Below are 25,191 nucleotides of genomic sequence, written 5' to 3' on the forward strand. Positions count from 1 at the left end.
AGCGTAAAACACAAGTTTATATCACATCACATCAGCTGATCAATAAAAGTGATCCTTATTCGACCAGTTTTCATCATTGATATGTTGTGGAAATATTAAACGAGATAATGAATGTATTTCAGTATTTGAACAAAGTAAATTCACCAGAAATTGAAGCTCGTCTGTTACTTTAAAGGAATTTGTGCCTCCGCGTTCCTGTTTGGGTCAAACCTCATAAACCAAACAGCAGCAGCAGCAGAAAGTAGGTCCAAACCATTTTCTCCACTTACCTCTGTAATGTCAATTGCCATTGTTGGCTGCTGTGTCCGCGGCGCTCCGCCCCTCCATGTGTTGGAGTCTGAGTCCGGCGGGATAAGGGCAACTCGTCTCCTCCTGCAGCCGATCAGCTGGACTTCTTCCCAGGGAGACGCAAGAAGCAAGACGCCGGAGGGAGGGAGGGGGACGCAGGCAGAGAGCCGCCGGACAGACCCGACCTCCACATCCAGCCAGAGCACGGGGTGTCCGCACCATGTCCTTCAGCCCAAAGCACTCAACCCCCTTCTCAGTCACCGACATTTTGAGCCCGATGGAGGACAGCTACAGGAGGTTTGGAGGTGTGGATCCCGCCGCGGGGAGTCTCGGGTCCCAGCTGGGCGCCTACCGGCAGCCGCAGGTCTCCCAGCCCGGTATGCAGCACCATCAGCACCACCACCACCACCAGGCGCAGCAGCAGCATCAGCCGCCTCATCTCCATCACCATCACCACCACCATCACCATCACCACCTGTCCTCCTCTTCATCCTCATCCTCCTCCTCTTCCTCAGCTTCGGCCACCGCAGCAGCAGCCGCCGCCGCTCTGGGACCCGGCGGGCCCTATCATGTGCCCCACGGGGTGCCGCAGTTCTCCGGGGCCGTCGGAGGGTTCTGCAATGGCGGCATCGGGAACGTGGGAGACCTGCCGTCCTACCAGGAGACGGTGAGGAGCGGAGGTGCGGCAGCGGCGTGGTACAGCAACCCGGAGCCCAGATACCCGACAAGTAAGAGAAACTTTAATTAAAAGTTTGCTTTTTTTTTCAAGTCGGAAAAGTTTTAAATGTAGTGCTCCGGCCTGCTGCTTTTGAGTGTCTTTTCTAACAATAAATAAAAATGCAATGGCCTGTTAGTGTTTCTTTTATGGTCCCTAAATTTATTCTATTATTGATCTCTATTAGGACTTTCTATAGGCCTTCTCAGAATCCAGTTTTGTAACTTTAAAACACTTAATTCTTTAAAAGATTATGGTTATTTTATGTTTTTGTGGCGCTCAAACAAGATTTAGTAAAAACAACAGCATTTTTAAATTCCATTTACTCTTTATAGTGCTCCATAATGTTTAACTGTTGTAAAAAAAAAAAAAAAAAAAACAAAAAAAAAAACTGTTGTAAGTCTTCCATCTCTTAATATAAGCATTAATGTAGGCCTGTTAAAATAATAAGAAGCTCATATTTTTGCTTTGATAACAGAATATAAACCTAAAATTAAGTATGAGATGATTTAGCACAGCGCAAGAGGTTTACTTGTTTTCCACTGAACTTTTCGGCTGATTTTTTTTTTTTTTTTATTTTTTTTAGATTTACTGATTTATTTTTAAATCTTTAGTTGCAAGATATTATTATTTCAGGATGTGATTAATGATTTTTCTTGAGTTAAATTAAGCAGTGAGCTCTTTTGTCTGTCCTTTTTAAAAATTAAAATGTTGATTTTTTCTTCGCTAAGTTTCCAGATTTATGGGCCCCTCCGCCGGGATGAACATGTCCGGGATGGTGGGCAGTTTGGCCGGGATGGACTCCACCGCCAAGTCCATGGTAACGCTGCACGCGGCGCCGCGGAGGAAGCGGCGGGTGCTCTTCTCGCAGGCGCAGGTGTACGAGTTGGAGCGGCGCTTCAAACAACAGAAGTATCTCTCCGCCCCGGAGAGGGAGCATCTGGCTGGACTGATCCACCTCACCCCGAACCAGGTCAAGATCTGGTTCCAGAACCACCGGTACAAGCTGAAGCGACAGGCCAAGGACAAGGCAGCTCAGCCGCTGCAGGACGGAAGCGGCGGCGGAGGGAGCGGTGGAGGTCTGTGCGCAACGACGCATCGCTCCACCTCAGTGTCCCCGGTTCTCTCCAAGAACGGTAAAAGCTGCCGGAACGACTCCAGCGGCTCCAACCAGACCGGAAACCGACAGAGCAGCTCGGGGGAGACGATGACAGCGACCCCGCAGCAGCAGCAGGTGAACCAGCTGTCGTCCACGGAGGAGCTGGAGGATTTGTCTCCAAGTCCGCCGATGGGACTGCACGGTCAGATCAATATGACGCAGACGGACGCGGCGCTAATCGAGTACACAAACAGCATGATCGGCTCCAATTTACTGTACGGGAGAACTTGGTAGGGTTACCGGGCAGAGGCAGACGGGAGCGGGCCTGTTGAGCATCATTCCCGTGTTGGATTTTTGGAAGAACCCGCTGGAGGACACAAAAAGCACCAGACTGTTTTTTTCCTTTCTTTCCGTGCGTTAATGTTTTGCTTCCTTTACGCACGCAGGGACTCAAAAGACACTCGGTGGTTTTGAGCAATAAGGTGCAAAAATAAACTGTATATTAGAGCCTTGGTCTGAATGTTAATTATGTATTTTCACCCTATTCAAAACAAATGTTTGTTAAGTCTTTTTTTTTTTTTGTAACTGACAGGTGTGACTGCTGCTGCATTTAAACCATAAAATCTAATTTGTGGAGATTCAGGATGAGGCACGCGCACTGTGCTTCCAACGACAAATTAAATTATTGCAGGTTTATATATAAAGTGAATACAAAATGAAGCAATAGAAGAATAACCCTCGGGCGGAGATATGTGGCCGTTTACTCGTTTCGGAATTAAACGAACTCAGAAATATTTTCATTGGAATAAAATCAGCAAATATTCTTTGTCACAATTTGTTTCAGGAATTGAATAAATCATATTTTCAGTTTGGACATTTCGATGTTTTTTTTTGTTTGTGGAGACGCAAAATCCTTTAGTTGTTAATGTTTTAAAATGTATTTTGAGCAACGGCAATTTTTGTGGGTATAAACGGTGGTTTACTGCGCCACTTTGACGCTTCAATTGCAATTGCAGTTAAATTGCAGTTAAATCCAAAAATATCACTTTAAAAATAAGTGATTTTTAAAAGTGTTTTTGCTGATTAATCAGAGTCAAATATAAGAGTCAATTTGAAAAAAAAGTATTAGGAGATAATTCCCGTTTGACAAATATAATCCCAACGTCACTGCTATTCTTTTATTCCACGTTTTTGTTGCTTTTTTTTTTCAACACATTAACCCATTTGGAGAGATTTGTCCCAAAAATAAGCACAGCAGGACACTTTGTCCTTGACTCACTTGTATTTTACAAGTTTTACAGGCTGCTTGTCTTAAAAATCACAAGTTACATAATAACGTTTTTTTTTTTTTGTGTAAGCAGAATAAAAAGGAAAAAAATTGTACAAGAAGACAATAAAATGAAAAAAAAAATTGACATGTCTGCCCCAAAAATAGTCACCCGCCCTAAAAGTCCCAAAGTCCAACATTACTTTGAGTCTAATTCCAGTTGTATCGTCTGGATGGAGGAGGAGGAGGGTAACCTCTGCCAGAGCTGTAGCCCTGAAACACACACAAGTAACACAGTTACAACAAGTCCTGCATTAAAGAGACACGGTTTGAATAACAGAACAGCTAACAATAAATAATTAATATAATAACCGGCACACTCGCATTTGGAAACAAATGTAACTGAATTAATGTTCTTTATTTCTATTTAATCTTATTTCCTTCAAATGATTCAAATAGAATATGTTTGAACTTTAAAAGAAGGTTTTTATGTTGGATTTAAAAAAAACAAACCACATAAACAAAAACAAAACTTGAATTTACTGACTAATAGACTTTCAAGAAAACAAATGACCACATTAAGTGTGTTATTTTTATGCTTCCATCAAAGCTTTTCATGTCGTGTGTTGAGTTAGTTTCAAGGATCAATAGGAATTCAAAACAATAACAACAAAAACAAACCTTTTGTCAAACAAAGCAACAAACTACTTTTGTGAATGTTTTTCTTCATTGTGATGAGCAATTCTCCACTGATACATTTCATTTCCTACAGTCAAGTCTGTAGGAAATTCAGATTATTTGTTGTTGAATTATGAGATTTTTTTTTTTTGTAAGTATCACAAACTGAATTCCATTCACGTCCATCAGTGTGAGGTGAAACCTCAGAGACAAAAATCTAAATCTGGAGTAATAAATCTCTGCATGATCAATGACCAAGTTACATATGTGAACTGACCCTTTAAAGCTGCCGTACCACCGTTTAAGACCACTGTTCCACCACAAACAGGCTTCAGCTTTATCCACATAAACCAAACCAAAGAGAAATGTTTTAATGTGATCCTGAATCTCCTCTCGCCAGTTCATTTGAAAGTTTTATACGAAGCAGAAAACTTTGAGGAAACCGCTGACACAACTTCTAAGTACAAATGTTAAAACTAGTTCTACAAAACGAAAAGTAGCAGTTGACCAATCAGAGGACAGCAGGATGTGTGTTGATTCTAACTGTTGAGTTGTTTCGGTGAGTTTTAGCGTCTCATTAAGGTCAGATGCTGTTTGAAACACACTGAAAAGTGAAAATTTTGTTTAGATTTAAGAAAACTGCATCAAGAAAACCTTTAATGGCAATGGAGCAGAAATTATTAGTTGATAATTTGTAAAATGACAGAAAGTTAATCAGAAGTAATGTTTTGATAATTGTTTGAGTCATTTATGAAGCAAAAATGCAGAACAGTTCATGCTTTGATACCGTTTTACGTGATTGTTTTGAATTGAGCATCTTTTAGGTTTTAAACCGTCATTTGGCAAAAACAAGCATTTTTTTATATTCTGCTGACATTTAACTGACTGAAGCGATGAATCATAAAAGTAATCAACGGATGAAATAATGACAAAAATAACATGCAGCGTAAATATAGCAAAAAGAATCAAACTTCTTACGAAGTTTAAAACCAACTTTACATGATGCTCTTTTAAAGAACGAAAATCAAAATGACAAGAAATGGATTAAAAGTTAAGACTGAAAAAATTACTTTAAAAATCCACACTAGCAACAAAGACACATTATCTCAAAGGGCTTTCATTTGTTTCTTAACAAGTTAAGGGAACTGGGAGGACTGGTTCAGCATCATCAGTCAGCAACAGCCAATCAGATTTCAGCTCTGAAACAAAAGCTGCGCAGATACCAAACTTCAGCTCTTTACAACTTTTATCAATAAGACGACAGGAAATGAAAGTTCAAAGATCTGAATTTTTGTGATTAACTTTATTTTAGTTTTTAATTACGGCCTGCTCCCAACAATGTCATGTTGAACATGAAACTGTAACTCCGCCCACAGCTCGTCAGCACAGACGTGATGCTTTTGAAGCGACTCGTAGTGAAATATCACCAACAGATCTGAAGTGTTTACCTGATGCAGTTGTCCCCGGTTGTCCCTGCGATCATCTCTGCGATCGTCCCTGCGATCGCGCCAGTCGTCTCTACGATTATCGAAGCGCTGCTGGTAGCTGCCTGCCGCCGCCCCTCCCTGTGCGCGGCTCATGTTCTGCTGGTACGCCGACTGCTGTGCTTGCGTGGCCCGATCCCAACCGTGACCCCTGCTGCCCCCGTACGCCGGTTGCTGCTGCTGCCTGGAGACACGAACACATCAAACCTGTTTTAGTACACTCCTGACAAGGTCGCAAATCAAAACGCGTATTTTAAGAGCTGCGTTTTTGTCTGAAGTGGAAACAAAGACCTTGGAAAAAGAAGAAGTACCTGCAGCGGAAATTTAAACACCCCTGAATATGTTAAATCAGTTCGACACTGACTTGAAAGTATAAAATAAAACTATATAATGTGAGATTTTCAGGTAACCACAGAAATACTTTCCCACAGATGGTTATTTCAGAGAGAATGGGGCCATTAGAAAGTGTTACAGCATGCTGACATAATTCACTTGCAATTTATTTCTGATAAATATGGGCTTTTACTCGAGAAGTGACACACGCTATTGGCTGGACACTTCTAACCAACATGGATTAATAGAACCAAGAGTGGACGAATCAGAAAGGACATTTTTTTGGCTTATGCCAAAATAAAAACCTCCCCAGTGCTTACATTTTTTGACATGCCTCTCCCATTGTGCTCCAACCCCTCCTCACTCCTAAATAACAAACGATTGGATTTAAAAAAACTAAACAAAATATCGCTCAAACTGAGCAAAGTTATCATTTAAATCAGGAAAGCACAAAGTAAAGCGGTATCAACTTTCCCTACTTGAATCGTCTTTAACATTTCCCATCCTTAACGCTCTTAATCTCACACACACACACACACACACAGACACACAAAACAAAAACAAGTCTGATTTCAACACTTGTGAAGTTTAGATGGTCATTTTAGGGGGAATTTCCCACCAACTGATAAAACGCTGGACCTTGTGATCCAAACAGCGAGGTGGTGTTTAACTCAGCTTTGAAGTGACCTCCCTAAAATCCCCATCGACAGGCGTTTACTGAGGGATCGAGCTCTCGAAGAGATAAAACAGCCTCTCCTCTCAGATGACTTTGCAAAGATGCACATGAAAGAACAGAGTATGAAATGAACCATATTCACATATGGCTCGGATCGCCCTCATCCCTGAAAATGAGGCTGGCCGCATTGCGTCCGTGGGACCGAGCGCAGACTCGGCACGCCACGGCCCTCCAAACCCACCGCCGGACAATGTGTCAATGCAACAGTGATATTAAAAGTCTCCTCTTAGTAACAATGAAGAGAGAAACAACTAAGAGCAGCAGCTCCCATCCCTCATTACTGAACCATGTCACACTCTGGCCAGCGCCAGACTTAACCGATAATCCCCTCTCCTCCAAGTTCCTCCTGCGTTTCATTCGGTCCGGTCCTGAGTAGTTAAAGAAACTGTTTTCAGTCCCCGCTAATAACTACTGACCTGAGGTGACACCGAGCCACAATGGGCCTGAAAAAGTTGAACTAGAGAACCTGATTAGGACTTTCGAGAGGGGTCTGGAGCCAGAATCAATAGCCGGACTGTTGCGGCGCAGGGAACGACGCAGCCTCCAACAGCATTAGTGATGCCTCATTAAGTTGCACAAACCTCCTCGAGAGAAATTTGTTTTAGAGCGACTGGGAGAAATCTTAATTCAGCAGCAGCAGCAGCAGTGGCGGCAGCGTAGCCACTCGATGGAGGAAAGCAGAGTGAAATCTACAATAACCACAAACCTTGACATCTTAAATACACTGTGACTGGAAAAAGGAAAGACACAGAGTGAAGTTTGAGGGAAAGGATGTGGAAATGTCCTGCAAAGTTACATTTAAAAAAGGCACAATATCAAACCAACATTCAATGGAGGGGTTGATAAAGTCCTTGGTTGACAACATTACAAAGACTTACTCATATTTCAGAGTTAAAAGATAAAAAATAGTATATTTCCCCCTTTATTAAAAACTGTGTTTATATCCAATGTAGAAATGCCAGAATGCTAACCATGAACTTCCAGCAATAATCAGAAAATTAAGCAGATAAGGCAGCCTACTCACCTTGGGTACTGTGGCTGGTGGAAGGAGGGAGGCCCTCCCAGCAAACTGTTTTGTCTGGAATCTGCGGAGAACAAAAGACGACATGTTCAGAAGTGGTTCTGCTGAGCGAAGTTTGAAGTTTAGGAAGCAGCAGTGAGGAAAAAGACTGACCATGGATGAAAATTTTTCCACAATTTGACCTTTTAATACACTATTAAACCAGCAGTACCAGAAGGTCGTTCTTCTTTTGTATTTCTCCTCAAACTTTAACATGAGATTCACTTTAAACACTCAACAGGATCATAAGAAAAGGAGAAACACTTCACATTCACATCATCAGAGTCAACTTTTTAGAGTTAAACTGTGATGAAACCTGAGAAAATCCTACAGTTTCACTGTTTAGAAGCCAGAACTTGAAGGATTTGACATTAAACATGGATACTAATTAACCCAATTCAGGCCAGCTTTAACCTTGGAGATTAAAAAAAGAAAAGAAAAAGAAAAATACAAACTATTTCATTTCTGTCATGGATTCAGAACGAATCAGTTGTCATGATAAAATTAAGCTCTTTCAAACATCGAATTGCGGCGGCTCTGGAGGGTGGAGGTGGAGGGTGGGAGACGAGGGAAAGCGGGAGCGCCACATTTGCATTTTTTGTTCAGAAAATGAAATAAGCATTCAGCCGGCAGCATTGTGGACACCTCAAGTACCCTGGTTCCATCGCTGCAAGCCCTTCACAAAGACACACTTAAAAAAAAAAAAGAAAAAAAAAGAAAAAAAGAAAAAAAAAAAGGAGCTAACAGCTTCTTCCAGATTCACTGTTGCCAAGGCGATGACCAGCTGCGAGCCGCGGACTTGTTTGTTTATAGGGGCAGGCCTGCTGAGTGGCTCAGCTCAGGGTGGGTGAAGGGTGCCATGAAAAGGAACCCGAGGCTCAGAGTTACAAACCTAGGAAGGAGCCGGTGTAAAAATTAGGATTTAGCCGATCGGAGTTAACAGAAGCCGATACTGAGTGTAGATATTATCAGGCTGGGTGGTATGACCAAAAATTAATTTAACAATAATTTCACGTATTTACAACTAGGGATGTGACTTATTGTTTTCTTGATTGAATTATTTGTTTAGAGCTGAAAAAATTAGATTAGTCGATAAGTCGTAGACAGAAAGTAAATGGTTTGCTTTCCCTTAGTTCCTGACATATACACATAATATTACAGTGATGGATGTTCGTATTAAATGTGGCCAAAGTTTCAAATAATGATGTAAACCATTCTGAATACTCGGTTTCATAAGTTTTTTCTCTAATAAACATTTTTTTATGTTTTTATTAACAGTCTTGTATCCTCCTCAGCTGCCCTGCTGTGTGGAGTTCCTCAGGGGTCGCTCCTTGGACCAACCCTCTTTTCAGTGTACCTGCTTCCTCTGGGTCATTTGTTCAGCCACTTCTGAGACGTGTCACATCACTGTTTTGCCGATAAAACTCAGATCTATTTCTCCGCCAAACCCGAAAACCAAAGACTGGATGTTTTATAATTTCCTCCACTTAAACCCTGAAAAAAACAAAATACTTTCTATTGGTCCTGATATGTTTACCTCAGCAGCTGATCGGTTCATTGGTCCACTACACTCTAAAATCAAACCTGTGGTTCGGCATCTTGGTATCATCTTTGATCAGTAAACGAGTTTTGACCATCATGTCACTAAGCTTGTGTAGTCCTGTTTCCTTCAGTTACGAAATATCGCAAAAATCAGATGTATGTTGTCCTCCAGGGATCTTGAATTATTAATCCAAATAGACCGGGAAACACTGACCAATGAGAGCTGACTGGGCTTTTTCGGGAGGGGGACTTACAGAGACAGGCGCTTAAATGGAGTGTCTCAGACTGATGGCAACGACAGGTGTTCGAGCAAACACAGTATGTAGAAAATAATGTGTTTTCTGAATCTTGAAGCATGTAAACATGTTCTACTAGAAAGCCAAAATACAAGTATGACCCTGAAAAGGAGCATAATCGTTCCCCTTAGAGTAAATATTCTGTTCTCAGCTTGCTTCTGGTTCTTCTGCAGTCAGGTTTCAATATAAAAGCAGCACTAATTTTAAAGAAAACCTGCAAACTAAAATGCTAATTAATGCTCATTTCCATTCACTAATGAGAATATTAGGAGTTGAGTGTATTGACATAAATAGTTGGGGGAGCTAATTCCTCTATCGGGGCCATTGAATCACTGCAGGAGAAGAGGACCCAGCAAGATGAGGTCAATTATGAACTCCAAACGCCAAAGCTCTAACTATGAAAAACAACAATGGAAACATGAAGAAAATAGGACTTTTTCATTGGTTTCATGTATTACTGTGAAGAAGGTCAGTCTCCTCATCGCTCCACACAGATCTGAGCTATTCTGTGACGGTTGAAGGGCATGCTTCCAATGCATCATCGTTTATTCACCAGGTCTGTTTCCATTTTGTTTTCAACAGAAATACACAAACTTTCCCACCTCAGCTAAGTGTTTGAGTGTTTTCTTTGAATTTCTGTCTTTTTCACTTGGTTTCTCAAACAGGTGGATGGAAACGCATTTAACAACAGTCAGCTAAACATCTTATGGTTTTGGACTTTTGGGTAAAGAAGATGTGAAAATGTCACACTGGACTCTGGGAACATTTGATAGACCAAACAATTAACTGATTAATCTAGAAGATAACTGGCATATTAACCGATAATAAAATTGATCAGTTGAAAACCTAAATCTGTTGTTCTTTTTCAATTCATTTGTTCTGTGCATAAAACATCTTTTGTTCAACCAACAGTAAATAACTCAAAGAGACTCAATTTGTTGTCATGCACAACAAAGCTGATCATTTGAAAAAACTGGACCAACGCACCGGAGAAAAATTCCTCTGAACATGCTTACAGGAGAGAAAATCATGACTGTCCTGACTATTTTCAGGTTTTTCATCCAGCTGGGAACCAAAACTGAATCTGCTTGATTGATTCTTTGTGATGTGATTGAACTGAAGGTCATTTTTTTTTACATTAATATAATTTCATTTATTACATGTGACACATTTCTAGGATTTTTCCAAAACTTTTAATGATTTTTTATTGCTCCATGACTTTTCCAGGCCTGGATATTGTGATTGTAAAATTCCATGACTTTTTCAGGTTTTCCATGACCGTGGGAACACTGAATGACATCCCTATCAGCCTTAGCTGTACTTTGTGTGAGGTGCTAATTAGCTAATGTTGGTTTGCTACACTAAGATGGTGAATATGGCAAAGATTATCATGCAAAACTAATTAGCACAAAGCACTGTCGTCTCAAAGTGTAACCTCTAAGAGTTGCTAGCATGGCTAAAAACCCTTAGACTTGTTTTTTTCGTATTGTCCAGCTTTGGTCAACACTTTTCCTGTTTGAAGTCAATCTTATAAAGCTAAAACAGCTCATTTTGACATGCGTACTGACATTCAAAAACTGCAAATGCTGAACCCAAAGCAACACGTTTCCAACCTAATTTGTTTTCAATAAATGAAAGTTTGAACATCTACTGTAGACCATCATGGGACACAAAAATGTGCCACTGAAACTTGTTTTAAGACTAGGTTTTATTTCCATTTCAATATCTGAACCCAAAAGAAAAAAACTCTGGGCTACATTATTATCCTATTATCTAAAACCATTACAAATAACTAAAGAAAAACGTAAAGTAAAATGTCCTATGTGAAAGGAACCTGGATCACATCGAATTTTTGATTCTTATAAAATGTAAAATATCAGAAGAGTCTTAGTCACTCAAGGGAGACTTAAGTATTGTGGAAGCCATGAAAGTAATTAAAATGGAAGAAAATATTCAATTAATCTGTTTTATGACCTGATAACTGATAAAAGGAAAGTGAAGCAGGAAATATTCCAGCCGTCCTCTATAACAAAAAAGTAGCAAACACACAATTACCAACCAGCAGGCAGACTGCTGTCAGCACATTATCATTTTGTTTTTGTCATTCAGTTTTCATGTTTGATGATCTCTTCCACCAACAAACTTTAAGTGGACCACCCAGTTGGACTCCAATTATAACTCCACAACACTCTGGTCTTCTTTTCGTCATCGCCAGCGATGACTCAAAAGAGAGAATTACAAGTGGACACCTGTCAATCTTCTTAATTAACAATGATCTGAAAGTGTATAGACCTCCAGTCTGTGCCGGACAAAAGCCAACAAAGGATTACGCTTTAAATCCTTAAAACACGCTGTGTCCACTGTATTAACGTGGGGATTACAACCGCGCTAAACAACTAAACGTCTCTCTCCACCTCTTTTCAATTAGTTGAACGACTATTTGACTCAGCTCCCACACAGCTGGTTCAGGTCCAACAACAGAAGCAGAACAGTAACTTTTCTGCACACAGACGGATTCACAAAACTTCGTCTGCCACTGTTGCTTCACAAACCCAATATACGTTTTAGAAAAGATTAAAACCTCTGAATGAAAGACAGCTGAGGGAGCTATGGCAAAATCAGAGGAATTCTCTTGTATCAACATATACCAATAATCATTTGGACCATATGATACCCAACCTCCTGTTTAAATTAAAAAATCGGTCAAAATTCTAACAAGCTACACTTCTTAACTGTGTTGAAGCTGTACATGAGTTCTGTCTGAAATAAGCAAAATGTTGATTTAAATCAGGAACTGCTAAGTCAAATAATAAACCCCAAAGATCTAGAATTCAACACTATGGACCCATTTTGTTCAGAACTCAAAAAACCTTGATGCATCAAGCCTTATAAATCACAAAAAACAACAACAAAAGATGATGTACAATGCATTTAACGTTGTTTGACTCACAATTTATATACAACGAAACTATTCATACATGTTAAGTTTGTAAGCTTCAAACTTCTATCACCTATTTCTTCATTTCTGATCACATCCTTGGAGTCAATAAAACTTGATTTGTTGTCAATTCCTGTAATAAGTCCTAACCTCCTTCAGTAAATGTTTGAGTTTAAGTCCTGATGCGCCATTTTTAAGCTGAATCTCTGAGGTTGCAGAGTAGGGCTGAAATGGTATGAGATTTTCATTGTATGATAACAGTCTTACAAAATATTGTGGTTTCACAATAATACAGAATTATTATTATTATCTGTCAAAATGACCCTTAAAGGAATGAAAACAGAAGGGCTAGTTTTGGCTGAACAAATGTTTTATCACTATAATCAAGACTTAAAACTATTTTTTAAAATTAAAGTATGCATAAGAAGTTTGAAAATAATTTTAATAAAGGTACCAGTATATTGCTACAACCCTACTGCAGAGCTTGTTTCTGAGGCTTCAGTAAAAGAATAAGAAAAGAAATGACGAACATAACATGGACTGTTTCAAAGTTTAAAAATGTTAAGATAATGCTTTATAAAACATATCTGAGACTTTCTTCCTGACAACAGAGCAAAGTTTTGTGAAAATGCAGAGAACAAGACTCCTGTCATCACCAAGGTCACGTGTATGCGAGTTCTAGTTACTGAAGTTGGTCCATCAGCCAGAGTGAGAAGCCATTTATGTGCGATTGTTATTCTCAAGTGGTTGGGGAGTCTGGAGGCTTATCAGCCACTGCGGCCGCTGGATCAATCCGTTACTTTGCTGCCCTGGTTAAAATTTGGTGTCACTGTGTGTCAAAGACAATAATGGCCACCAGCAGAGACTCCCTGGCTGGTTATTAAACACCAGCTGGTCCGGCCGCGGCGCACAAAGCCCTGCAGCATGTTGCAGAGGCAGCGTGTTGACACATCACTGCAGGAGGTAGCAGCGCCGTCAAAGGGGGAAGTTAACTTTGGTTTCAACCCTCTTCAGAGCGCATCACACACCAAATCAAACGGGATCCTCCCGGATGCTTTTATCAGAGGGGCCACTGTGTCCAGCCGAGACACTCGACAGTCTCATTACCAGCCCAGGGCCCCACAACGCTAATCAGCAACCTCCCCCTTCTCCCACAAAAAAAAAAAAAGAAAAAATCACAAAAGCCCGGAGCAGCAAAGCCTGCAGTGATTACTGGCCCAGCAGAGGATTGGCTCTGAGAAAGTGTAATCTGGACAAAAGCAAGTCTCCGGCCTCCTGCTGCAGAATTAGACCACTTGCCTGGATAATAACATTCTTAGGGATGCCAATATTATGGAAGGTTAAATCCAGATTTTCCCATTAATGTTAAACAGAAACTAATAATAAAAATATTAAAACAAGTTGAATAATTCCAGCTTCTGATAGTTAAAGTCTTATTTTTAGATCAAAGTTGAGCATATGATGGTCATTGTTCGAGGGAAAAGATTTTCAACTTTAAACATCTGAAATGATGCAGATACCAAATCTAATATCAGTTGGCAATGTCATTGAGGCACCTAGTAGTTATCATAAACCTGATATGATAAAAATCACCTGAATCAGGCTGTGAATCACAGACGAGCCACTCTGAACATTTACAAAGATTCCTATTTATTAAAGTAATAATTTTCCCAACGATGATGGAAAAAATATAGAGATTAAAAAAAAAAAAAAAAGACGAATATCCTGGACCGCTAATTAGCAAGTTTAACATTAAGAACGAGCGGCAGAGGCCAGGGGAGGTGCTACCGCAATCCGGAGGAGCCAAAACCCCCCATTTGCATCAAGTGCCACCAGAATAGCTGTGACTCCCCCGCACGCCATCAGTGGGCAGATGAGATTATTCATCTACTTGCAAATTGGCACATCAAAGTCAAACTGGAGAAGAGCTGGCAGAGGACCACGGGGCCGAGGCCGAGCACATGCCGTGATTAGGAGAAAGAGATTTTGCTTCCACATGTAATGACGTTCAACTGTCCCTCACATGATAAACGGAGAGCAGGAATTTAATCATATACACCAAGTTTATTTGCATCTTAAAGCCAAAATTAACCATCTTTTATGTGGTTGTAGGAGCAGAGTTGAGTATAAATCATAGACTGTATAAAAATAACGGACGTAGCCACCGTGACTTTGTGGACTCCCATTTTGAAGCCTCTAGTTCTGCATCGTGGCTGTCACCATCTTGCATTTTTGGAGCCGGAAGTGACCATATTTAGACGAGAGGGTGGAGCTAACCATAACACTAGTTGCTAGCTTGGCTACCACAGTGCTTAAGTTAACTGTAATAATGAAATGCAAAAAACAGGCTTAAAAATATCAAAACAAAATGTATTTACCAAAAAAAACACCAAAAAACAGAACACCCAACTCCTTAGTTAGTTAGAGATTTACATTACCTGACGAAGGTTGTTGCCGTAGTAGCGATTTGTCAACAGACAGCACCCCCCCGTCACTCAGTCTGGCAACGCTCTAAGGTATATGTAACTTTAAGTCTTGAAAACATATAAAAGGATGAAAAATTCACCCTTTATTGACTCGGAGACAGCCTTGTTTCGTTCACAGTATGAGCGACACACCAGCAGGCTACAAAACATTTTCATTGGAAGTCAGTAACATAAAGTGTAAAACTGACGCCCGACACTTGTCGCTGCGGACGGGCGTGACGCACTACGTACAAATAAAAGTTGAGCTGGCTTCAACGATGATATGCTTTGTTTTTAGCTGTGGCACTGTGTTATCTCGCTTAGTTAGCTGACACGATGCTGGCTGTCTGTGGCTCTCGGCGTACACAGCGATGACACGGAGCGATACATTTGGTGTTGAAATGGGGCTCCGACACTGATCATAAGCGTATTTTTCCGACAAAATACAAATTTAGCTGACGTTCAGTCGAGATGCTTTGTGGCAAGCAGCAGGCACACACAAGCCCGTGACGACGTAACTATGGTAACAAGCGTATGACCAACACTTAAATGGAGATGCATTAAGTGGCCATTCAAGGATCTGCAATTTTGGGCACTTCCATGTTGGCTTCATTTTTTAGCCCGAGAGGTCTATAAATGCAGTCAATTGTAGCAGTAACTTCCTCAACACATGCTACAACGACAGAGAAAGCTGAGTTCTCCTGATCACAAAGCCATACTGGCTGTGGCTTCATGTACCAGGGTGCATTGCGCATGAGCTTTGTGGTCAAAAACATAGCATTAGGGACACACTTTGTCCTATCTTAACAGCCCAATCAGTTGATTTTGATGGTTAATATTGGGTCCAAACATATACATATACATATATATATATATATATATATATACACTAGGGCTGCACCTAATGATTATTTTCTTATCGATTAATCTATCGATTATTTTTTTATTGATCTAACTATTATTTTTTTATTAATCGATTAATTTACTGAAAATAACATTTTAAAACGCCGCAGGGCATTATTCCCCCCCCGAAAAAATAGCCCAGTCTTAACTGGTAATCTGTGTTTTACAGTCTGATATAAAGTCTCTCCAAAATAAAATTAATGCAAGAGCTTGTTCTACTCAAGTAAAATGAATGTAGTGCAATCTACATTTAGCAATCAAACAGCAAAATGAATAAATCAATATAAAATTCACTTTTAGGAGAAGACAGTTATTCTTTGTTAAAGTAACAAACCTCAAATCTAGCAGTCCAACAAAACACCTTACAGTAAAATTAATGCAATTTGAATAACACTATAACTTTTCTCTAACAGAAATAATTATAACTAGTAGATTCTTTCTGCATCTGCAATACTCCAGCCTTAACTGGGCCTTAAGGCATACCGCTGACTGCTGATATGAGTGCTGTATTTTCATATTTATAAGCACATATTCCTCTCATTTATGAAGTTATGCAAGCTCCTGCACAGCTGACAAACTCATCCTGAAATGTTTCAAAATAAAATGCATTGTATCAGCAACTGATGGCATTCTGTCCACAGAGACACAGTCAGATAGCTTTTGTTTTGAAAGGGAAGCAAGGAAGTTGAGGTAAAACAAACATCTTTGTGAGAATCTCTCTCTGTGACAGAGAGAGACTTTAAACCACAGTATAAAGTGGAACAGAGTCAACTAACGTGAGCGTCATGCGTAAAAAAAACGGAAAACCACCATTTCTCTAGTTGTGCTTCAGCTGACACGCAGCTCAGATGCGCCTGACAAGCGCTGCTCAGGCGAGCAGTGTGCAGGCTCTGACTTGATACACAAGCGGTGAAACAAAAACAACATGATCAGCGCTGCTCACGCTGTCATGGTGGGCGCTGTGTGAAATGGTGCAACGCGTTGACGCACGTTGCATGAAGACTACTTCGATTACATCGACGCCTCGAGTCCAGAGTGCAGCGCTGTAATGCCAGCAGGCTGACATGACAAAACATGGTAAAGTTCAGGAAAAAGATAGTGAAATATTGAAAAGGAACAAAGGGAATGCACAGAAACCACAAACATGCAAAATGTATAACATTGTAACATTTCTCATGTGTGATTCAAAAAGGAAAAAAATACTTTCACAAGCTTCACGGTGAAGTCCCTTGAAGGACAGGTGGGAGAACATTTTCAAAAGGAAGATATTCTTCAAAGAGATGTTTTAGCTGAATTTAGTAGGACTGACATAATAAAGAGGGTTGTAATAATAACAATGAAGAAAATAAAACTGCATTGTTCAGTACAAGGCTGAAGCTGCAAATCCAGCAATTTATACAGTTTCAAAGATCACCCATGACCTTGGAAGGAGCAGTTTGACAAGGTCCACTTGATTTTTAAACAAAACTTTAAAATATCTTTTTAGTTAAGTTCTCTTTGGTACCAGAAAAAAAGTTTTTTTTAATGAAATGGCAGAGTGCTGAGTGATTATTTGTAAGTACTGACATTGTTTACATTTTTCACTCCACTGTAGCTGAACATTTTAAAGATTTCGGGTCTTTTAATTATGATCGAGAATAAGTGTGTTTTCCTGGTCTTAAATGCTGCAGTGCAGGGAACTGATCCAACTGTCCTGAGTTAAGTGGACATCTTTATCTGACAACACATCCACTAATAAATTTTCTCAATTTATCAAATTCTTCTTGTGTAAAATATCCTCTACAGACACCAACAGTCATTGTCCGTCCCTCACTGTATCTGTCTTCCCTCTGTCTCCAGTAAAACACAACAGGCGATTTATACAAGAATGAGGCATTATGATCTCAAAAAAGTAAAGGTTAAAACTGCCTCCTCCAACCATGGAGTTGGAGTTTACATCCATGTCTGTCCACACTTATGATATATATGTAGTGAGGTTTGAAGGAATTGAATAAAAGCTATTAAGTGTATTTTTGCTTCACATACATCTTAAGATGAGCAGCACAGAAGATCGACTCAATCGCCACAGTTTAAAGGCAGGCATCTAAAATCAACATGGGGAAATCCTAGCCTGCCAAAATATTTTGGACTGAACATAATGGTCTTGCTTTCTAGCTTTTTTCCCTCTTCCCTATTTATTTTCTTTTTTCTATTTATTATTATTTTTTTGTTTTATTTTTTACTCATCTTTATTACTATTAAGATTCGTTTAACGACTTTACACTTTTCAATTTCAACTCTGTGCTTCTTTTGTGGGATATGTACTGCCGGTGGGGAGTTCATAAACAATAATAATTGTTGATTGAATGAATGACTGTAAATGGAGCTTTGTGGTTATGTGGAAAACCATTAATCAAATTTAGGAAAAAAACATGGGAAAATCCTCTAACAAATAGGCAACAGAGTCCTAACCCATTGCCATTAGAGCAGAGGAGTATGCCTTCTGTGTTTTTTCTTTTTCTGGTGTGTCATGTTCAATGTCACAGATGGGCTGGACAACAGGTTAGTAAACAGTAGAATGCAGCATGGAGGCCAGTGAAAATGTTTAAGTGGTTATATCTATTTCATATCTCTTATTTATTCAGTTTCTCTTTCAAACTCAACGTCGATTAATTCTAACAATATTTGAGTGCTGCTTGAATGGAGATGGAGAGTATTTTGTGGCAGCCACTAGTTGCCTCGTGCTGGGAAATGAGTTCAACCATGTGTGCAAGTTAACATTTACACCACTTCTGAAGAAATTCCCTCAAGGTTTTCCTAATAGGACAGATGGACGGACTGACAAGCTGAAAACATGCCTCCAGCCACAGCTGTCACTGACACAAATGCATAAAAACATTCAGGGGGAAACTTTTTCTCTCACTATTAGACTTATTATTAGACTAGTCACTACAAATACTGTCAAAAGAGCCAAAATTAGTCTTATATTCCTTCTTTATTGATGCAGTTCTGGAAATAACATGCTTTATCTATTTCCAAATTGAGCTCTGCGGACATTTTGAGAATGGGTAAAATGAAATTATAGACTCGACAATTCATCATCACCGCATCATTAGTTAGCAGACTGGGAAAATATGATCTAAATTTGGGACTTAAAGCTTACCTCACCTGGTACATTAATTTCAGTAAAGACGCTGATCACCACACTGATCATTCCAGCCAGCCACAAGTCGACTAGACCCACAGGTCAGCTGTAAGATTATGGTTTGCTTGCTAACACTTACTCTTGCTTGTTAGGCGACGATTAGCTTATTTCATCTGTTAGTTTTGTGATGAGCTTGTGCTGTCCGAGGCTGTCTGGGTGGGTAAGACCTGTATGTCTTACAGAATAGGAGAATTGACTTCTTTACCTCAACAACACCAAGACAGTCTATTTTACATTATTCAACCACAGAAGCAGCTTTGTTTTCTGCTGGGGGTGGCTTTGGTCACAGCCCATGATTTGAGTTGCTTTCTTCTGTAACATTTGGTAGCTTCGTTGCAGCAACCAACAGCAGCACGACAGGTGCAGGACTGCCTGGCCTCAGCCAGGTATTCTAACGCAGCACGTGCACGTGAGTGTGAAAAGCAGTGTAAGTCAGTGTTCGTGACGGAAATAGAGATGAAACGAGTTCTTACGTTGGAAAGGCTGGTGGTGTGGAGGACGGTAGTTTCCTTGTTGGTAGCTGCCCGGCGGTGGGGTGTTGCTGTACTGTCCTCCGCCATGTTGGTTTCTGTTCAGACTATGACTGAGGGAAGAAAGAGAAGACGACATGCTGTAAGAATCTCATTAACAGCTAAAGATTTGTCACATTTTTATCTTATTACCTTGATCTTGTTTTTATCCTTATCCACACCAGAATTCTCGTCAGAGCGCAAAAGCCTCTTAATATGTTTTAAGTCACATCTTGAAAATGTAGCAGCGTTTTAACAAACTTATTAAACAGGTGCTTATTTGATGTGATTGCTTTTTAGTTTTGCTATTATTTTTGCATATTCAGTTTCCATTTTATTTTTGTATTGCTGTAATTGTCAGATTTTGATTTCATTGCAGTCCTTAAATGGTTTTGTTTCGGTTAAACCATGTAAAGCACTTTGCAACTTCGTTTTGAAAAATGTTGTACAAATAGTTTATTACTACTACTACTACTAATCCATAAATACAATTATTTTATGGCCTAAATAGTGAGAATGATTTTTATCTAGGGATACTGCTATTTAAGATACTGTTGAAAAAATGATATTAAAGATATTTTTAGATTTTTCATGGACGCTGACAACCTGGAATAAATACGTTAGAGAAGATCTTTCAAGTAATACACAATTGTAAACCTTCTTCTGGAACTTAAAACTACTATAAAACGTGTTTTAGGTTACTGATATTTTTTATTAATTTAAGGACACAGTCCTGCAGATTTATATGACTTGAAGGAAGGCTGTGGGTCTGCAGGTAGAGTGGGTCATCCATTAACTGATAGGTTGGCAGTTTGATCCCCAGTCAATGGTGTGTATGTGTGAATGGATATAACTGCAGCCCATGTAGATTATAATACCTTCAAAAATATGTATCAATTTTTTCTACTGTAGCTGTTTTCAAACATGAACCTCCATTGTATCAAAGATGTACAACAGTCCACTACTGGCTTCATGCCTCAGACTGGACTGAACACAAACCCCTCAGTCAATGACTCTAAAATCAAAGCTAATGAAGATCCTTTTCTACAATTGTCTCCAGGTTTTTCTGCTAACCATCCTCCGAGCACCTGCCTGTGTGGCCCCATCAAGGCACATAACAGCCTGAATTACTGAATTAACGACTTGGTTTAGCAGCAAAAAGAAGAAAAAAATTGGAATACATTCTGTTTCTTCAAATCCGTGCATAATTAATTCCCAAACACGCCACAGTCGGACCCAGCCAGATGTTCAATTATTCACATTTCCTTAATGATAATATCAATGTGTGGAGGAGAGAGCTTAGATCATAATCAAGGATGGCTGGTTAATGGGGAGTGTTAGGGGGGGATACAAACATTTAAACACATTTTCCATTTTAAAATACTGTACTCTTCTCCCAAATCTGAATACTGAGTCACGGCAGAATCAGCATTCATTGTTTATCAGTCGTTACTATAAAATTATATCATCACATCCTGCAGGGATGGTTTACAAGCAGGTGTGTGTTTCTGCCCATTTATTAAGCTGTGGAAAATGGAAAAATAACAAGGGATTTAGAATCTACTATTGTTTGTCTGTGAGTATTTCATAAGAGTAATATGATGTTTTACACTGAAATGTAAATGGACAAACGAATAACTTTTAAATCTGCTTTTGGTGGATATTTCCTTTTGACATATAGAAATTGCACAGGCCTTAAAATCTAACTGCCTGTCTGCATATGAATTATATGAAAATTTACTGAGAGCAATTGTATTGTTTTTGTGTTATTTTCATGTTCTTCACCTTTAAAAAAGAGAAACTTTAATCCAAATTTCTCTTTCACTGGTCAGAAAGCAAATATAAAAACAGGAATCTTTCTATCAATAATGATTTCATAATTTCATCAGACCCTGTTGAGGGAGATGTGACTTATTCTATAATTTAACCAATTTAATGAATAGTAACAGAGAATCTTACCTCAGAGCCCGGAAGCCGGACTGGTCCAGGTGAGCCTGCTGTCTGTTTGGGTTGAAGCCCAGCTGGGGTCTCCATGGTTCCCTGTTGCCTTTCTCCCAGTCCCCTGGCTTCAGGACCTTATTGGGGATCCTGACAAAAAAAAGATTTTAGTGAGAAAATACAGAGAGAAAATAGCCATAAATGAACAGATACATAATAAGTACTCTGATTATAAAAGATAATGAAAATATTCAGATCATTGCCCCACACGTAGCAAGTGTTTTTGCACGATTGTTAATTCAATCATTTTTAACAGAAGACTTAGTGTATTTTGGAGAAACCTTAACCCAAATGAGCATTTTAAAGACCAGTTAGTTTCAACCAAGTAATTTGACTGGACATGTGACATTCCACAAGTGCTGCTACAGAGTGTAACACCACTGGGACCCTCAACTATGCACATTATATAACAGACATCAGAGAACTAGCAGCATGAAAACCCCGACGGCATCAACTAACATCACCTGTCTTTTCTAAAAAGTTGCATATGAACACACCGCTTAAATTACAGTCAAGAGCCAGCAAGCACATACGTTCTGCAATTGCGTCAAAGTAAATACCCCTGAATACCAGCAGACAGTGGCAGTTTGTAACTGGCCAACTAGTGTCTTGACGCTTTCAGCTGAAAAGCTCAGTGACTAAAGAAAAACAGTCTTACCTTATATAACACGGTTGTTTCCACCTCACTCTCTCCTGACTTTGTATACTTTCCTTACTTCTGTTTCTCTTTTTGTGTGCTGGGCTGAAGTGTCAGAGTGATTTCACTGTCGCTGATTCATTATGTTAAATTGGCAGAAAGAAAGCCCAGTAATTCTGATGAGGGCCAGTGATGCAGGACACACAGCAGCAACTAGGGCGACAGATGCTCACCGACAGCCCAACATTTACCAACAGCCGACCGCTGGCTTGGTGTGTCAGGGCCTTTACAGATGTTCTAAACCACTTAACGTCAATTATATTTAATGGTTTATTAGCTTACATTGACAGTCGTCATAACAAACCTTGGATTTGGCCTGAATTTCGGTATAGCAGCAGTCCCTCTTGTATGACATAGGGAAAAAAATCCTCTGCTGACATTGTCCAAAGGAAGTGATGTAAAAAAAGTCCTTTACAGTAAGAGTCTTAACTGCATTTCAAAGCAAAAGCCACTGAGCAAAACTGGACTCACCACTGACAACAGTGAATTTTTGTGATTGTCTGGTGATATTTTATATTCATGGTCGACAAATCCCATGAAAAAAACAACAGTGAATGTATTTAATGACAAGTATTGCTTGTGTATCTAGGCCTGATGTATTTTGCCATAGAGCTCCATTGTTGTCCAAAAACTATAAAAACAGTCAATGAGCCTCGCTGTTACACTGGGAAACATGTTCCTTCATTACCATGAACACACACTGTAGTTTATTTTGACTCAGTCCTACAAACTCCGCCCTGTGGCCTCCAATACTCACAAGAGCAACAAATGTGGATTATTCTGCCGCTGAAAATACTCCCAATCAAATGTACTATATATATATATAACTATATATTTGTTGTTATTTTTTGTTGAACTTGGTTTTAACAATAGGAAAACCATAAAATATAACTAGCCTTTAAAAATGAGAAGTGCAAAATTAAAAACTCTATCCAGAAAAGACATAAGCTTTAATATTTTGTAAGGTATTCCTGAGTTAAAGTTTAGTAAAGCAAAAAGCCTCACTTGGCTCCGGAAAGGAGGACCGCCTTAAACACAAAGCCATCTGCATATTGGGGATCCTTGAACTTCACTCTGGAAAGGAGAAGAAAAATCACTTTCAATTGAGGACAAACAGAGTTCCATTAGCTCACATTTTTACTAAAAAGGGACATTTTTAAGAGCAGAAACCTCCCCTTCAACACTGAGATCCTGAGGTTGTGATGTTTGATGTTCAAAGCTTATACTTGTGATGGAGTATTGTCATTTCCAACCTGCCACGGCTACTTCACCCTGTCATTTTCTACATGTTCCTGGACGTCTTTTCTCTCTCAGAAAAAGGCTGCACACTTGTATTATTCTAATGAAGGTGGGTGTTTAGGTACACAGCTCAACACTGTGATGGCTCTAAAAATAATCTGCTTTGGAGCTGCGCTGCAAATATCTGGATGGAAGCGAATCACAGTGACAAAATATACAAGACAGGGGGAAAACATGAAGATATCTGCCTGAGATGGTTTGTTTACATAAAGTATATGTATGTGTATATGTACACAGAATACTAAGTACTGCTGTCAGTTGTGACTCCTGCACTGTGATTTTAAACTACATACAAAGGTTTGTTGTGTTTATTTCTAACTTTTCACTTTGTTTCAGATTGCAGCTTTTCTTCACACAGAAGGGGTGGACAAAATAATGGGAACACCTTAGCATGTATTACAGTTTAAAGGAGCAGTGTTTAGGATTTATTAACATCCAGCGGTGAGACTGCAGAGTGCAGGTGGTTGAAACTTTTCCCATGTGCCAAGTGTGAACTCCCGATTAGAGATTCTTTACTGTTCACTGTTCAGGAGGTTTTTACCAGGAGCTGAATTATCTGCTGAGGTCAGTCCTCTCCAAAACAAATGGACCAGGTGATTTAAACTGGTAAAAACACTAAATAAAGCAGTTTTAATGAAACAATCAGTGTTTCTCTCATGCTGTTTGGTTGGTCGCAGACGGGGCGCTAGTCCATCAACTGGTAATGTATGCCCACTTTTTTTTTCCTCTGATAACTTAAGATCCAGATGTTCTGTGCCTATTAGCTCATCTGGTAGAGCGGGCACCCCATATACTGAGGCTGTGCGTTTGCCACATTGGCTGTGGGTTTGATTCCAACCTGCGGCCGTTTGGTCCATGTCATCCCTTCTCTCTCCCCTTTTCACATTAAAACTATCCTACCTAATGAAGGAAGAAAGCCAAAAGGAAAATTTAACTGAGTTTAACTGAGAGCCAAATTATGCACAGAGGGGGCTTCCTCTCCACAACAAACAGAACAGGTGAATAAAGATAAAAACCCCATGACGTGTTCTTATGACGCCCTTATCGAAGAGGGGTTGTTAACTATGGTGGCATGGCGGGCTCTGTGGGAGAGGACCCACTCCGAATGTAGATTTTTTTAAAAAAAGCTCACTAAAATGTGATGAAATGAAGTCCATTCTTATTTTCAGGAGTTATACACTAAAGATATACGTATACTTATGATACTAAATTCCATTTCTGCCAGTTAATCCCACTAAATCCTGCACACTGGTCCTTTAATACAACACCTCCACTGCAAACTACAGCTAAGAAATCACTACAGAATTCAACCAACAATAATGCAGTTAAAGCAAAACCGAGTGTTTCAAGCAGTACTTAAACAATCAGTCAACTCATCAATGAGTTGATCAAGGGGAAACTTTGATGATGATTTCAGGCATTTCTCAAGCAAAAATGCCTAACTCTCTGGTTCCAGCTTCTCCAGTTCTGTGATTTTTCTCCCTTTTATTAACATGTTAATCTGAAAATATTTGAGATTCAGACTGCTGGTCTAACATAACAAGATATTTGAAGAAATCATCTTGACCCCAAAGGGTTATATAATTAATTGAAAAATAATGATGAACAGATAGAAGTTTCAGTTAGAATTTTGCTGTTTGGCTACTGCATCTGACGATTACATTTACAGGTGTTCCTCTTATTGTGTTCACATCCTCTCA

The 25,191-nt window shown here is 39.6% G+C and overlaps 2 protein-coding genes across 2 annotated transcripts in view; one reads left to right on the plus strand and one right to left on the minus strand.

The window, feature by feature from the left end:
* The first annotated feature begins 411 nt into the window (after positions 1-411).
* Positions 412-2,502, plus strand: nkx2.4b (NK2 homeobox 4b). Its single transcript, XM_042503817.1, has 2 exons — positions 412-1,016; positions 1,735-2,502. Exons 1-2 carry the CDS (start codon positions 509-511, stop codon positions 2,394-2,396), a joined length of 1,170 nt encoding a protein of 389 aa, XP_042359751.1. The 5' UTR covers positions 412-508; the 3' UTR covers positions 2,397-2,502.
* Positions 2,503-3,265: 763 nt separating this feature from the next.
* Positions 3,266-25,191, minus strand: part of xrn2 (5'-3' exoribonuclease 2) — a 49,247-nt gene continuing 27,321 nt past the window's right edge. The window contains exons 26-31 of the mRNA XM_042503818.1: positions 23,198-23,266; positions 21,457-21,585; positions 19,462-19,571; positions 7,625-7,685; positions 5,496-5,715; positions 3,266-3,642 (exon numbers count right to left, since the gene is read on the minus strand). Of these exons, the coding sequence (XP_042359752.1) occupies positions 3,580-3,642; positions 5,496-5,715; positions 7,625-7,685; positions 19,462-19,571; positions 21,457-21,585; positions 23,198-23,266 (652 nt within the window). The 3' untranslated portion in view covers positions 3,266-3,579. The remainder of the gene's footprint in view (positions 3,643-5,495; positions 5,716-7,624; positions 7,686-19,461; positions 19,572-21,456; positions 21,586-23,197; positions 23,267-25,191) is intronic.

Source organism: Plectropomus leopardus, chromosome 16 (genome assembly GCF_008729295.1).
Source record: "Plectropomus leopardus isolate mb chromosome 16, YSFRI_Pleo_2.0, whole genome shotgun sequence".
NCBI classification, from domain to species: domain Eukaryota; kingdom Metazoa; phylum Chordata; class Actinopteri; order Perciformes; family Serranidae; genus Plectropomus; species Plectropomus leopardus.

Bases quoted from the DNA above. Each gene is read 5' to 3' on its own strand.
- nkx2.4b (XM_042503817.1), top strand. From the start codon at position 509: ATGTCCTTCAGCCCAAAGCACTCAACCCCCTTCTCAGTCACCGACATT. The intron at 1,017-1,734 runs GTAAGAGAAACT...TTCTTCGCTAAG, and splicing joins GGAGCCCAGATACCCGACAA to TTTCCAGATTTATGGGCCCC.